This window comes from Mya arenaria, chromosome 7 (assembly GCF_026914265.1).
Source record: "Mya arenaria isolate MELC-2E11 chromosome 7, ASM2691426v1".
Taxonomy (NCBI): Eukaryota; Metazoa; Mollusca; class Bivalvia; order Myida; family Myidae; genus Mya; species Mya arenaria.
The window spans coordinates 3,913,798-3,930,742 of record NC_069128.1 but is presented as its reverse complement, the minus strand read 5'-3'; the positions used below and the strand labels follow the sequence as shown (position 1 = coordinate 3,930,742).

Sequence of the window (16,945 nt, the reverse complement as noted above, 5' to 3'; positions counted from 1 at the left end):
ATGGCATAAGTAGTGTGTGACAGAATAATGGATACCAGTACTGAATAACCGACGTGTGCCATACGTTGTGTGTGACAGAAGAATGGATAACAGTACTAAATAACCCACTTGTGGCATAAGTTGTGTGTGACAGAAGAATGGATAATAGTACTGAATAACCGACGTGTGTCATTAGTTGTGTGTGGCAGAAGAATGGATACCAGTACTGAATAACCCACTTGTGGCATAAGTTGTGCGAGACAAAAGAATGGATAACAGTACTGAATAACCCACTTGTGGCATAAGATGTGTGAGACAGAAGAATGTGTACCAGTACCGAATAACCCATATGTGTCATAAGTTATGTGTGACAGAAGAATGGACACCAGCACCGAATAGCCCACTTGTGTCATAAGTTGTGTGTGACAGAAGAGTTGGTTTCAGTACCGAATAACCCACTTGTGTCATAAGTTATGTGCGACAAAGGAATGGATACAAGTACTGAATAACCCACTTGTGGCATAAGTTGTGTGTGACAGAAGAATGGATACAAGTACTGAATAACCTACTTGTGTCATAAGTTGTGTTTGACAAATGGATACGAGTACTGAATAACCCACTTGTGTCATAAGTTGTGTGTGACAGAATAATGGATACCAGTGCTGAATAACCAACTTGTGTCATAAGTAATGTGTGACAAAAGAATGGGTACCAGTACTGAATAACTCAGTTGTGTCATAAGTTGTGAGTGACAGAAGAATGGGTACCAGTACCGAATAACGCACTTGTGTCATAAGTTGTGTGTGATAGAAGAATGGTTACCAGTACTGAATAACCCACTTGTGTCCTAAGATGTGTGTGTCAGAAGAATGGATAACAGGACTGAATAACCCACTTGTGTCATAAGATGTGTGTGTCAGAAGAATGGATAACAGAACTGAATAACCCACTTGTGTTATAAGATGTGTGAGACAGAAGAATGGACACCAGTATTGAATAACACACTTGTGTCATAAGTTGTTTGTGACTGAAGAATTGGTACCAATATTGAATAACTTACTTGCGCTACACGTTTTCCCCATGTATCCTTGTGTACACTGACAGAGAAAGTTTGCACCACTGCCGAAACACGTGCCGTGTATACATGGATTTGGCTGGCATGGGTCTGACACTGAAACTGATGACAACATTTGTAAACATGTTTAAAATATTTAGCATCATACATGGAGAAATATAATCGTCCATTGTATTTGTCAGAGAGATTTCACCAGACAAATGCTGTTTTCTCTTAATCTATTTGAAAAGATACTTCAAACTGAAAAACTTTTGCAAATGATGGTTTCTTTTTTGTGGTAAGAATAGTTTCATATCTTTGGCAAATTAGATCTAAATACAGTCAAATGACAGCTGCCTCTTGTAACAGCGTAGCGATCGCAAACTATATATATAATCAGTTAGTTTATTATCATTTTATATTACTTTAATTCAAATGAGAACCTTGGTCACAATTTGTCCCCGCCCATCCATTTGTACAAGTGCACGTGTAACTGCTGCCCTGGTTCGTGCACGAGCCATGGATACAAGGGGTTGAGGAGCAGGGGGCCGGGGTTGTTGCAGCTATGGAAAACATACAGAGTAAGCTTATCATACCAGAAGTAAATGTCATTCGAATGATGCAGTGTTAAAGCTGCACTCTCACAGATATACCATTTTTACAATTTTTTGTCTTGGAAAGAGCAAATTTTTGCGGTAATATCTGTTAAGTAAAGATACAAGATCGCTGACAAAAAAATCAGATCGTAGACTTTCATATTTCCGTTCGAAAATTAATGTTTTATGGCTTAAACCGTTACTAACAGTTTAAGAAAAATGCATAAAATATCATTTTTTGAACTTAATATTAAAATCGTCGATCTAATCTTTTGTCAGCAGTCTTATATAACTGGTTTCCATGGATTTTCGCAGAAATTGGCTCGTTCCAAGACAAAAAGTAAAAAAGTTGTCAAAACGTTCAATCTGTGAGAGTGCAGCTTTAAGTGACGGGATTCACCGATTTAATGCTCCACATTATTGGGCCTTACTATACACGTCCGTACGTCCGTACGACCATTTCTTACAAGAATTCTCGTATTAATCGCTCATCGTTGAAAAACATCGCAAAGGACTAAGCTTATCACGTTTCCTTTGAACTCGAGTATTTTTTAAATGGCAAGATACATGCGAGGGTTGTAGTTCGCGTCGATATCAACAGGTCGACGATATAACTCAGTTCGTAGCACCTCTAGCTTATAAACTGTGTGTCAGTGGTTTGGGCCCCACAGTCGGGACACCATTTGTATAGGCAAAATGTTTTTACATGAAACCCATTTGTATAGTTACGTGCTACATTACGAAATTGTCCGAAGCGGTGTGACTGGAAAGAGAGGTTTACATGTACTATACAGTTTCGAGTTTTCCTTTTTCAGTTTGTTCCGAATCAACTAGCCCTGAAAATGGACGCCGCTGAAGCATCGAGCCTATACCGGACCGTTGCTGCAATATGAGCCCATATGGGGCCAAGCGGTGTCGATTATGAGGGCCCCCGCGATGTGCGTGGGGGCGTTGGGCGTGAACCTGCGTGGAGCCGCCGTGGGTGCAGATCTTGATGGTAGTAGCAAATATAATCAGCATAATAAAACTACTTTACATATGAAAACTCCTAGTATTCCCCTTTTTTAATATAGACATCTACGTGAAAGAGTTCTAGGGGATGTCTTTAATAAACAACTTAAATTTTAGAGTAGAATCTGGGTGTTGTGATTGGCTTTCAAACTTGGCAAATATGATTATTGGAATCACTCAGGAGTGTCTGAGGTTAAGAATATATTTTCTATTGAATACGACCCCTGGGCATTGTCATTAGTTTCCAGAATGGTTCAGCGATGTATTAAACAAATGCCATTGTATACAATCTTCTTTTATTATACCTCACGTGACCTGCCCATGTTAATTTCTCATATACCCATCATGGGCAATTTCTTACTGTCACACACTGACATTACCGTTTTAACCGGTTGACATGGTACCGTCACATACCACGCGCGTCTAAAAATAGACATTCTTTGGTTTCCCAAGTCTGAGGTGGTAAGCGCTTATTAAAATGTGTTGTTAATTACCGGTGTTTGCATTATTTCTAAACGACATTTGCAACAAAATGACAGCTTATGTAAACAAGCAATAATTACAGAATAAATTGATTAAACTTGAAAGTTGTGTAATGGTAACAATCTTATTTATGTTTACATATAAATGTAACTGTGTTCGGTATAATAAAATAAATATTGCATGGCTTCCAGTGTGACAGTACATATTGTCAACATTCGGGTAAATACTGTTACCCTCGGCATCGCCTCGGGTAGCAGTATTTCCCTCATGTTGACAATATGTACTGTCACACTGGAAGCCAGGCAATATTTATATAATACTATTTCTTACTTTGCTATGGTCTGGATGTCACTTTCTATGATTGAATATTCATCTACTAGTGCAGGCGTTATGCCGAAACGTTTAGACATAAAAGTTATTGTTTTTTTAAACCGTGATAACGAGTTTGTGTGATTTTGTGTATATATTATTATCATTTATTATATATATATAAATATATATATATATATATATATATATATATATATATATATATATATATATATATATATATATATATATATATATATATATATATATATATATATAAATTATTCTGCAGAAAGACATACTGCTTTTTTAAGGGCAGCATGTTTAATACTTTGAATTATAACGTTTGATTTGCGTAAATAGCCCTAAACAAGCATCTGTATAAGGACTCACCTGTATTACACGTTTTTCCCGTGTATCCCTGCGAACATTGGCAAAAGAAAGTGCTACCACTTGAAAAACATGACCCGTGCATACATGGACTTGGCGTACAGGGATCCGACGACGTAACAACTGTAGCAGTCAATGTTATATGTATACAGAATGGCATGTTGAGCAGACATACAAAATAAACAAAAACTAAGAGCTTGAAACTTTAAAACAATACGTTTCTATTAAGGAAACTGTATGTAATATATGTCTACTTTGTTTATATAAATGTTTAATTAATTGTTTGTTAAGGTGTTATTGTTCTGATCACATGGTTGTAATAACCCACGATCTAAATAAATCTTGAATCTTGATAGCAAGCTAATTTTAACTGTTGTCTTGAAGCTGTGCTTTCACAGATCTACCGTTTTTACTACTGTTTTATTTTTGTCATGGAATGAGCAAATTTTTACGTAAATATCAGCAAGCCAGTGATAAAAGAGTGCTGACAAAATATAAGATTTCAGTTCGAAAACTAGTGTTTTATGGAAAATAAGAAAAATGCAAAAAACATCACGTTTTGAAATTAAATAGAAACATCTGTTACTAATCTTTTGTCAGCAGTCTTATATGAATGATATTCATGCATTTTCGCATGAATTGGCTAATCGCATAAATAAAAAGTTGTCAAAACGATCTGTGAGAGTGCAGCTTTAAGTCTATTTCTAAAAATGTTTGTTTGAATCTGAAAATAACCCGATTTCAAAATGTAAGAATACAGGGTGGATTTAAATATAAGGCGCATCGCACAATTTGCATAATAATGGGTGTTATATCAACTTCACCCATTACCCGAGTTATTTAAACTACAGTCGAACCCCGTTGGCTCGAACTCACAGGGACCGGTGAAAATACCTCGAGCCTCGGAAAATTCGAGCCAAGCGGGAATGTTAACGTTTAGTGTAAAGAAATCGGTTCTTTCCATCTAGTTCGAGCCAAAGAGGAATTCGAGCCAAGCGAATTCGAGCCAACGGGGTTCGGCTGTATGTAGTTATTGTTTTATACCATATTGTCAATTGGTCAATCAAAGTTTGTGTTCTGTACACAGAGTGATATTTCTTGAGAAGTTCCATGATGTTTTTGTACCAACGTGAGCTCAACACGTGCGGTTTCCAGTAGATTAACGTGTGTGTCAAAATCGCCTCTAGTGTACACAGGAATTAGACTCGGTGTTTGGTCTTAAATGATATATTAAAGTCATTATATGACCAAATACTGACAAAAACGGCAATTTTGGACAAAGACCTGGTCACTAATTCTATCATTAAAGAAAGGACCCGCACTACGGACGTGTCCAAAATCAGGTAGGTCAATTTTAATTTCTGTTTTCTTTTACACAAACGTCCGAATCTAGTAATATACGACACAGTATATATTCGGTCATATAATGACTTTAATTATCATTTAAGACCAACCTGAGTCAAATTCCTGTGCTAGTGTATGATAATACTAGATCAAAATAATGTTGTATCCATTGAAAATAATATTCAAGCGGGTAATGTAAATAAAAAGGACACTGCTTACAATGATAAACATTTTCCATTTGGCCCAATTTTTCGAAAAATCGTGTGATCATCAACAATATAATAACCAATGTTAACATCAAAGAAAGTTCTCATGATGGGTTTGACAATACAGTCGAACCTCTATGGCTCGAACTCCCAGGGACCGGTGAAATAACCTCGAGCCTCGGAAAATTCGAGTCAAGCGGCATTGTTTACCTTCAGTTTGAAGATATCGGTCCTTTACATCTAGTTCGAGCCAGCGAGGAATTCGAGCCAAGCGTGTTCGAGCCAACGGGGTTCGACTGTACTTACATCGCAGACAGGACCATTCCATCCGCATGTTTGTTAGGTGGTCCAACATAACAGTCTCTCATCATCAACAGTTTAAAACTTGCTGAACGATAACCATATTCACTATAGTTCAAATCCATATTCTTTCTAATATAACACAAGAGACTGTACCTTGGTTGCAGTTCGGACCTGTATAACCGCTTTGACACGCGGTGCACGTGAAATTCGTGCCATGTCTCGCGCACGTTCCCTGGGGACATGGGTTTGACAAACAAGGATCGGGAGCACTCGTAGTTGAAGCAGCTTTATAAAAACAAAAACGCTGTACATATAAATGCAGTGAAAACTAATGCTACTCCTACCCCACCCCCGTGTTACTTTTTGCTTTTTTGTGACTTGACTTACAGGGCCGATTGTTCAGAGCTTTGTTAAAGATAAAAACGTTGTTAAAGACAATCCAAAATATGGTTTAAAGGAGTGGTGTATAGTGGGATATCCGTGTATCCGCCTTCAAACATACCGATTTGACAGTCAGTACCATTCCATCCCGGCTGACAGACACATCGGTACTGCCCGTTAGGTCCACTAAAACAAGAACCATGCGCGCAAGGATCCGGAATGCAGGAGTCTGAAAACAGCTTGTCTGAATAAGGCAGGTTATCTGTATTTGACAACAATATGTCTGAATTAGTCAGGTAATCAGGGGCCTTTCAACATAGTGTGTGAATCAGTCAGGAAACAAAATGTCTGAATCAGTCAGGTGTCGTTACATAGAATGATTGTCTGATTCATACGGGTAAAAAGGGCCATTAAGGAGTATACAAGTGTTTAAGTTTACAAGTTTATTGGTACACTTAGCACATACATACATGTGAGATAAGGTAAAATAATGTATACTTGTAACTAAATAATGATGCTGTAGATTAATTAAAAACAGTGGGAATAGATAAGTGAAATAGCGTAAACACATAATTATATAATTATATGGATAAGTAAATCAACGTTTTAACAAATCTACATATTAGTAAGTTTTACGTGTTTAGACCTGCCGGGTGGATATTTAAAATGCTTCATTATAATAGCTATAAAGGTGCCTAATTGACAAACGTTTATTTTTTTTTCTCATTCACAAGGGGTTCGAAACTAAGGCAATTACTGTTTCTATGATATCGTTCTGGCATCAATTGAATAGGTAATGACATTCATCTTCGGCCTCACCAACATGACACATATTACAAATAATATCACTGCGTTGTACACTAACCCATCATTACACATTCTAAAATTAACTAGTTTTTGTTATAAGGCAATATTCCAAAATAATGTTCATATTTGTGTTCATTTTTCTGTGGAATCAGAATCACTGCAATGCCATATTTAGTGAGTACTGGTCTTAGAGACACGTTTCGATTTTCGTTCACAAAATATCTCTAGAAGCATCAAAAGTTAATTTATTTATACATAGCTTAAACCACATTCATCTCAAATTAGACTTCACAAACGTTAACTAACCATACATTTTAACATTGTTAACACAGTCAGAGTACATGGATTTATACAACAATGATGAAAGTTTAATAATATTTGACAACATGTTTTACCAGAAGCAAATAATTCGCCTTTTAAAAACAATATGAATGGGATATCTCTCAAGATCGTCATATAACATTATATGAGGAGTACTACGTTTAAAATGTAATACATTTTTTTATAAAGTCGGTATGTACCTTTTCTAACAGATTTATTATTATTATTATTATTATTATTATTATTATTATTATTATTATTATTATTAACCAGACTTCTCAAGCACTTTTTTCATGTACATTAACACGTTCAAAAGTACTGTACAGAATTACTAGAATGTTACAATATTTAAAAAGATAAAAATAAAAATATTTAAAAAATTAAAACATCAATATTACTCAAGTCACAGATTTAATTCAAATGTAAAATAAGAGTTAAAAAGACCCACATAAAAATAAGATACAGATAAGACTCAAGACTCTAAAGCGACAAGGTTATCAAAGTAATTAGTCCAGATAAAACTTCTTAAAAAAGTGAGTTTTAAGTGCTCTTTTAAACACTGGCAGAGTTTCACAGCTTCTAAGTGTTCTAGGTAGGGCATTCCAGAGTTTAGGGGCTGCCGTCATGAATGCACGATCACCATAAGTCACAGTCCTACTACGCGGTACAACCAGTGTTAAACAATCATTTTGGGACCTAAGTTGTCTGGATGGGATATAAATGTCTAGCATGTTGCGTATGTAAGTAGGGGCCTGTCCGTGAAGCGCTTTAAACACAGTAGTGAGGATTTTGTACTCAACTCGGATGTGCACCGGAAGCCAATGTAGTTCCTTTAACACAGGGGTTATGTGACTGTTACGTGGTGTCCTGGTGATAACCCGAGCAGCCGTATTTTGAACATTTTGGAGTTTATTGAGAACGTACTTTGGAGATCCACAAAGCAGCGAATTGCAATAATCCAGCCTTGATGTCACTAACGTGTTTATCAGGGTTCTGGTTGAGTCAACGGTCAGGTATTTCCGGATTTGACCTATTTGTCGAATTTGCATGAAGCATGAACGAGAGACAGAGTTTACATGTTGTTCCATGTCTAAGTGAGAGTCTAGTACGGCACCAAGGTTTCGAACTGTTGTCGATGGTTTTATAACAGAATCACCTACTCGTATAGTAAGGTCTTCAACTTTACTACGTTTTGGTACAAAGACAATCATTTCAGTTTTGTCAGCATTGAGTTTTAGAAAGTTATTGTTCATCCACAGTACGATGTCATTTAGGCACGATTCAATCCGTTGCAGAGTCTCATTGCGTGAAACAGCTTCCTTTGGTTTAAACGCCATGTACAATTGCGAATCGTCAGCGTAGAAATGATATTGAAGTTCATGCTTCCGACAAATCGCACCCACAGGTTTGGTGTACATGATGTAATTCTTGGGGCCAAGAACAGACCCTTGTGGCACAGAAAATGTCAAACATACAGGTTTTGACAGTTCTCCATCGATACAGACTGTTTGATGACGCTCGGATAGATACGATTTCATCCATCGTAGAGGTTTGCCTACTATGCAAAAGTGTTGTTCAAGTCGGCAAAGCAGGGTGCTGTGGTCAATCGTATCAAAAGCAGCAGATAAGTCCAACATGACTAGCACCGTAGCCTCATTCTGATCAAGTGAGCGGAGGATGTCATTTTGTACACATAATAAAGCAGATTCTGTTGAATGAAATTGCTTATAAGCAGACTGGCGTTCTTCATGAAGGTAAATCTGAATAACCCCACACTTTACACAAGTATGTAATCGGTAGGATAGTCTGCATATAATATACAAGGTAAAAAGTTTAACAGCTTATTCTTAACAGAAATACAAGATTTAATACCACTATACACCTTTTGATAAGTGTTAACATTTTGCTTTTAATGCTATGGCACATCCGTTTACTTAAAATACCGACTCTCAACAGGAATTCAAATGATTTCTGGAAATCGACAAAACAGCAGAACAGCTTCATATTTCTACGTTTTCAAATTTCAGCTAATGTTTGTGGTACAAAAATATGGTAAATATTTGAATGTTTTTCTTCAGACCTGCTTGGTTTTTATTAACAAATTATAACTCCTCATGTAATAAGTAAGCCTATTATTAAAAACAGCAGTGAATAGGTTTTCGACACAACAGTTATAGGCCTATATGTTCATATGTGTGTCATCTTTATCTCCTTGGTTTTTAAAAATCAGTACAATAGAGCCTATATCAAAACTTAGCTTGCGGTAAAGTTGCATTAACAAAATCAATGACAATACGCTTCAATATATTCATTCCATACGTTATCAAGGCCAGAAACCATAACAGATTTTAATTTATTTATAGATATAATTATTTCGTCAACTACATTTTCATTGTTAAGATTATGGTCTATGGCTGCTTTTGGAAATTCAGCTCAACATGTTCATTTGCACCAACGTTATTATCATCAAAGTTCTTAAAGAAATCGAAAAATACATCAAGGTTAACGTCATCCGACATATTTTTAGCATTTAAACCATTTGTTATTCCCTTTTGGAGACTTACTACGCATACTACGTATTTCTCTACGCATATCTCTTTTGTGTATTGTGCCAGGCTCAGTTATTACTCATTTCCCTAGCTAATGAGTAATCAACAAACGAACAGAATATTTTTGCAAATGGGCATTTATTAAATGCCGTAACAATTACATACATCGGTTGTATAAACATGGTACAGGTTGATGACTTATCTGGCAAAACAGCCAGATAAATAGAAAACAATACAATAGTATGCAGAAATGTGCAATTATGGAATCTGTACTGATAACATAGAAGACATATGAATTTGAAATCTCAATCGGTCAGGTGATCAGATGACGAAAAATGGAGTGTCTGCATTAGTCAGGTATTTATGGGTGTAAGAAAATGTTGCCTTACAGGGGCATGAATTCGTCAGAATATCAGGAGTTGATGACAGAGAATCTTAATTAGTGAGGTAAATGGGTCGGAAAACGGTGTTTCAATCGAAAGGGAATGATCATATTTGCCATTAACAAAACACAAATTTAGCCGTTCATGTGAGTATCTGCTTGCTGAAATAACATGTTTACGTATTTAAACCGAATTTAATAAAATTATTTTATTAATGTGCTTAAATAGAATTTGTTTTTGTGAACCTGAACTGTGTAAGCGAGTCTCTTTAAAGGTTGAGGGCTTTTAAATAAATCAAAGCATTATGATGGTTAACTCGTTTGACAATAATTATCAAAGCCAAAAAAGCATAATTACTGGGTATTTTTTGGCCACGTAGCAATTGAAAAAAAAACATATATAAAGACTAATAACTTTTTATGAACTGTTCACAAATGTAATTTCATTTTGACGATTGAAGTCAAATGAATTAAAATAATAATGCATTAAAATGCATGGACCTTTTCTGCGCCCATTTAAAAGAAGAAACTGTTACCTGCGCTTGACGCCATTCTGGTGACAGACGACACAACCATCAATGCAGTATAGAGAATAACGGGCAGTGACATTCCTCCGGAAGTCATGGTAACAAGTCCTTTAATCTACCACACTGTGTAACTACTTTGATAAGCAACAGGTATTAATCACCTTTTTAATGTTTACTGATTTGTTGGCAATATACTTTTGAAAATATGTATGAGCTTTGCTGAAAGCTTCCTAAATGACCTGAGAATATTTGAGAATATGTGACTGTGTGTCTTATCTTTCCCTAATTATCTAGCTCCATATAGTATTGAACGCTCTAAAGTAGCCATATTTAAGGAATTCGACCAACAAATGAAAAATCGGTAGTTTCATTAATAAAATTGTTATTTGTTGTTTATGCCTGGTAACAACATGTGATTTTGGTATCGCTTGGAAGGTACTGATCACTTATATGTAAAAAATAAGAGACCCAGCCTACAGTATACTTAAGCCGTGTAGTTCGTATTTTTGCTCTTTATTCCAACTCAAATTGGTTGTGAACTGACTAATTTATCACTGTTTTAAGGACAAAAAAGCTTGTTTATTGCATTATTAAAAGGTATAATATTTTTAAAATATCTTTTCTTCTGAACAGTAAAGCCTATAAATTGAATTTGATTGCTTTTACCAGCAACATGTCATTTTGATATCATTTTAAAGGTAGTTCTTGCCAATCACTTTTATATAAAAATAAATAACCACAGCCTAAGGCAAACAAAGTTCGTGTAGGTCGTTTTTTTGCTCTTTATTCAGACTTATATATGATGTGAAATCTAAATAAACGACTGAAAAACCGTTATACATTAACATTTTTAATTTAGTTTTTCTTTTCTGAACATTAAAGCCTTTTTAAATCAAATTAAAATAAAATGGGGCCACCATATATCTTAAAGGCCTAGTTTAAGCCTTCTATAAGTGATCCCCCCAATCGGTGTATAGTACACAACCTCTGCATATTGATCTTAATCTAATTGCCTGGTGCCTTCTTATCATGTCTCCTATCTGAGTATCCTGCTGTGCAGTTTTGGAGGTTTCATTATATTATTGGACCCTAAATGGCCCTTAGCCAATAAACCAATATACAGGAAATTGGTCCCTACTGTGACACCAGTGCAATTAGCAGAAGATGCACAGCTGGGGATTATCATGACAAACATTCCTTATACTAGGCCCTTAAATTAACCTAATAGTATATTGTATACCTTAAATACATGTTTAAAGGGAAGTTTAATGTCTTGATTGACCTCTGTCTTGGCCACAATTGTCGTACTAGATAAGTGAGTTCACAGCCTACCAAACTGAATGTAGTGTTATGCACAGCCTTAGATGTCGAGAGCAGTCAAGCGCCGCCGAGCGGCAAGCTTGACCGCGACACCGGAAATGTCCTGTCAGCTTCTAAGGCGAATGATAGCTCAAAAATACCCCCGCCGCATATGATTCAATGATGGCAAATTTGCTTATTTTAGAACGAGGACTGGGAAAATCGGCTTTACTTTTATCAACTATTTTCATTGTATAAATTCAGCCATTCGAAAATTATATGTTACGACTTCTCAGTATAATATTGCTGCACAGGCCAGTCGGCTCATCAATCGCCACTTGTCAATTTCCTTATCGATTCGGTAATGGAATTCGAATGTTGTCACTAGAATCTTGGGATTTTGAGATTAAGTAAGAAATGTCTTCACAAATTTCAGACATTATGTTGTCCGATAAACACTATTTGAACCAGTTATATGAACAATAATATGATGTAAAAAGCGTGCAGGTCGGTACTAGACCATGCAAAATATGGTTTCAATGAGCTGTTTATAGTGTAACTCATTAGGTAGAGAAGGGATATGTTTACGTTTTGTAGGTTTATAAGAAGTCCGTGTAAAACAGACGCCTTAAAGTGACACTTTTATTCAAAAACAATACATACACGTTTATAACAAATATAAATTGTCAGTGATAAACCTTTAACTTTTTACTATGCAATGAATTTATACAAAATATTAATTACTGATTACAAGATTGTAACCGTGTATTTAATAGCTGAAAACGCAAAAATATTAAATGATTGTTGAGTGCTTAAAGATTTACTGTGATCTACTATCGTCTCATCAGGTGAAAATACCCTGTTTTGTGCACCTTTCTTTCAAAATAAACTCGGTATCCTTAATAAGAATCGTTGTTTTCGACATGTATTCATCTTTATTGGTATATTAACACAATTGTATTAATTGTGGTAAATCTTATTTGGGAATAAGAGTGCATCTGTAAAACATACCGTTATCATCACAGTCAATACCAGTCCATCCCGTGTAACAGACACACCGGTACTGCCCGTTAGGTTCCGGATAACACGACCCATGCATGCAGGGATCCGGATTGCAGGGGTCTGAAAACAGAATGAGAAAAAATGTTATTGAATTGTTTATGCCTGGTAACAACATGTAATTTTGGTATCATTTGAAAGGTAGTTGCTGATCACTCATATGAAAAATAATTGACCTAGCCTACAGTATACTTAGTGAGTGTAGTTCGTACTTTTGCTCGAAACCTAAACATGTGAAATGTAAATCGACCGAAAAACTATTATAGATGAATATATTTCGGTTGATATTTTTTTTGATATTTAAAAAAAAGCCTTTAAATCATATTAAAATAAAATGGGGCCACCATGCATTCGAAATTCACCTATTGCTGGATTGTATACATTAACTACAGGTTTAAAGGGGCGATTATTGTCTTGGCCTCTGGTTTCACTACAATTGTCGTACTAAATAAGTGAGTGCAGCCTTTAAACTGAATGAAGTGTTATGCTTTGTTATTGTTTTTGTTATTGTTTTTATTGTTGTAATTGTTGTTGTTTATGTTGTTGTTAATGCTGTTGTTGATGATTTTGTTGTTGATGTTGATTGTGTTGTTTTTGTTTATGTTGTTGTTGTTGTTTTTGTTGTTGTTTTAACGCTAATGATTTAAAAAAAATCAGATATACAAAGTTTGAGCATAATCAAAGTATTTTTGTGACAATTAAACCTGACAAGTTGATATGTGATATATATGTTGTTTTTGTTTTTGTCGCTGCTGGTGTTGTTGTTGTTGTTGTTGGAGTATTTTTTTATTCGCTCGTATATAAATGTACGAATAAAACTAAAACAGAGCATGAGCCTATGAGACAAACAGAACACAAACATGGAAGACCTTCTTTAATCTTTATTTTAATTAAATGATTTTATTGTATGATAACTATGCTGAATGTATATATGCAATTGCAGTAAATACGCTTGCGCATTTGGTTACGTTTTAGACAAACATATTTTCTCTGACGAAATAGACAACAATCTTCCATACTTTATGGTTTGGTTTACAAAAGTTCTGCGTGTCAATGATGTCGAAAAATTTACAATATTAAATAATTCAGTTCCTCTGATACACTTACAACGAACTTGCAATATTTAATTCTAAGGTCTCCTGTAATAAAATTAAAGTAAAACAAAATCTTTTCATAGGATACGTGGAACAAAAAATCAGTGAAAAAATAAACTAAATAAATTTTGTTCTATATTTTTGAAAAGTTTTGCTATATAATCTCGTAATTATGGGGTCAAATATAAACTTACGAAGTTGGTAACACAGTAGTGTCCCCTGGTTGCAGTTATCTCCCTTACAGCATTCGTCACAAAGAACGTGTACTCCTGATGCACGCACCTTATGTGACCCGCTTTCATTTAATCGCTTTCCTATCAACGCAGTTGTACCAGAGTTGCCTCCCTTTGGTGGTACACAGAGCTACTCATATATACAATGAGATTATTGCAATTACATTAGTAATGCTGTCACAAAATGTCATCGGTATACAAAAAGTCTAACCCAGGATCTCCTGCTTGCAATGTATCATCTGGTGTATAGTCCCTTTAACAAAAAGTTCTTGCCAATTGGCTGACGATATAGAAATAGAGGGAAACTGCTGACCAATTACTGATCATGTAGATAAAGATGTTATTTCTTACAATTGAAATGAAAGTATTACGAAGAGTTATTTTATGCTTCATTTGTGATACTAATTTTATAATGATATATCGTTAAAGTTTATATCTTAATTTATATTAATAGATCGTTATTTTGCAAGCCACTTGCAAACTGGTTTACTACCTTCATGGTCGATTATTTAATATAGTCAAAATTACTGTATGCCATATATGTAATAAAATAACACACGGCGTTCCCTTACCATTTTAGAGGGTGCATTAAACATTACATGGCGTTTCCTTATCCTTTAAATAGGGGGTGAAAATATTTCTTTATTGAATAATAACACGTTTTTTAGTCAAACATTGTAATATTTTGTAATACTGTGCATAGTAATAATGATATTCCTTTCAAAAAGCTGCACTGACTCAGGAATAACCCAACAACAATTAAACCAAGAACAACCTTTTTTACGTTCAGATCATTCGGTCACTAGTCATCCCGTTGGTTTACTACAGCCGAATATACTTCTTGTTTGCAATACTCATGTTTTTTTATTTCCGTTGTCATGGTGAACTTGACAAAATATAAATAAGTTTATTTCTACTTGCTCTGCTGTCTTTGCATCCGAATTCGTGGAACAATGCGCCATCGGGCTGGTCAGTGTACCTTGCATAGCATTCCTGAAAAGAAACTCGCTATATCAGGATGAGAAATCACGTGACTCTAAAGGGGTTTTCACATGGGTCATCACGGGTAACAACCGATGTAAACAAACAAGTTAGTGACGGGTATTTCTAAACAACTATTTTGGTCGGAAAGGAAATCAAAATATTTCTTAGACTTTAAACGACTATGCCATTTTCTGCTTTTACCCGTGTGAAATATTGTAGACCTGCTTGTACGTACGTTAATGATGAAATCCTAGGCCAAAATTCCAACTTGACGGAATTTTGCAGAACGATGAAATGCTGAAATTTTGGCCAAGGATTGCATCATTATAACGCCTTTTTTTATAGCTTTTACTCTTAATAACTTTTAAAACATTTGGCAGATTATACATGTTGAACGTCTAACATCTGAGGGTGGGCAGGTTGTTGTCTGGTTACATTGAGTAGTTGTTCTCGTCATCGGACAGTTAAGGCACTCGTATGAATACACTGAAATAGAAATTAGGCGAATAAAACCGTATATATTTTAAGAATAAGGTATCATGTTAACTTTAAAGATTGAAGTAGCAGCAGTTTAATATGTAGCATACGAAAGAAACAATTTCGTAACAAAAAGACGCACTTTTACATACTGAAACAGTTCATCAAATTCCATGTTTTATCATAGCCAGAAAGTTATTGAGAAACAGCATCTAAAATGCATTCCGGGAAACGCCTTCGTTCATAAGTGGTGCTTTTCAACATTTTGTTTTATATATTTTAATAATCTTACCTTTAAATTTCATCAAAATGGTCCCCCAAACCAGTATTCGAAGTATTAACCTTTCTGTAAGACAACAGAAGCATGACTTGTAGTAAAACATAACAATAACATAGAGTAAAACATACGGTCGTAAATATGGTTAAATTTCAGACAAGACAAAAAAGAAGAAAAAAAACACCGTGATATGCTTTATTTTGTTATTGTTCAATTAATCTCTTGTTTACGTGAATGACAGTTTAATAATTGCACTTGAGCCAAGGGTGACAGTGTACTAAGTTATGCCCACTCCCTACTTTAGATAATGGTACAATTACGAGAATATATGTTGTATATGATTTGTAATGAAAATAAATACTTTATTGTGTTACCGTTAAAATATAAAAGCGTAACATTTAAAGCTGAAAAATGCATATACACTAATGAAACAATTTCTTGATTTCATGCTTACCAGACCAAAACATGCTGTGGACTTTCTAAATATCCAAACACAGCTGAAGTAAAGACAATACAATTATCAAAAACAATGTTAAACGCACAACATTTTCGTTTGCGTACTTCTGCATGTGAACATAATATTAAGAAACAAAAGGAAAAAAAAAATCATTATGTGCAACTAAATTAAGCGGTCTGTCTGTGTTATCTCGAAGAATATTTAGGACAAAGCACTTATTTCCTCATTTGCAATCACTTTAAACTAGTTTAAAGTTAAATTATGGAAATTAACTCAAATAGCTCCATTGCTATAAAGCTCAAAGAAAGCTATAAAGAAACAACTCTCTGTCTCAACAAAGTCTGTTCCATGGGGTGTAGCAATGTTATTTAGAAATAAAATCATTTAAATGTTTATTAACAATAAGACTGACATAGTATTACG

At 35.0% G+C, this 16,945-nt stretch overlaps 1 protein-coding gene across 2 annotated transcripts in view; it reads right to left on the bottom strand.

The window, feature by feature from the left end:
- Nucleotides 1-16,622, bottom strand: part of LOC128240332 (fibropellin-1-like) — a 32,544-nt gene extending 15,922 nt beyond the window's left edge. The window contains exons 1-11 of one of the 2 annotated variants that reach the window (XM_052956932.1): nucleotides 16,520-16,622; nucleotides 16,081-16,134; nucleotides 15,715-15,797; nucleotides 15,249-15,320; nucleotides 14,289-14,457; nucleotides 12,953-13,063; nucleotides 6,178-6,285; nucleotides 5,829-5,960; nucleotides 3,826-3,945; nucleotides 1,477-1,596; nucleotides 1,040-1,156 (exon numbers count right to left, since the gene is read on the bottom strand). In XM_052956932.1, coding sequence (XP_052812892.1) covers nucleotides 1,040-1,156; nucleotides 1,477-1,596; nucleotides 3,826-3,945; nucleotides 5,829-5,960; nucleotides 6,178-6,285; nucleotides 12,953-13,063; nucleotides 14,289-14,457; nucleotides 15,249-15,320; nucleotides 15,715-15,797; nucleotides 16,081-16,134; nucleotides 16,520-16,532 — 1,099 coding nt within the window. In that variant the 5' untranslated portion in view covers nucleotides 16,533-16,622. Of the gene's footprint in view, nucleotides 1-1,039; nucleotides 1,157-1,476; nucleotides 1,597-3,825; nucleotides 3,946-5,828; nucleotides 5,961-6,177; nucleotides 6,286-10,651; nucleotides 10,869-12,952; nucleotides 13,064-14,288; nucleotides 14,458-15,248; nucleotides 15,321-15,714; nucleotides 15,798-16,080; nucleotides 16,135-16,519 lie in introns of those variants that run through there. The other variant, XM_052956933.1, reaches the window with a different exon arrangement.
- Between the last annotated feature and the right edge of the window lie 323 nt (nucleotides 16,623-16,945).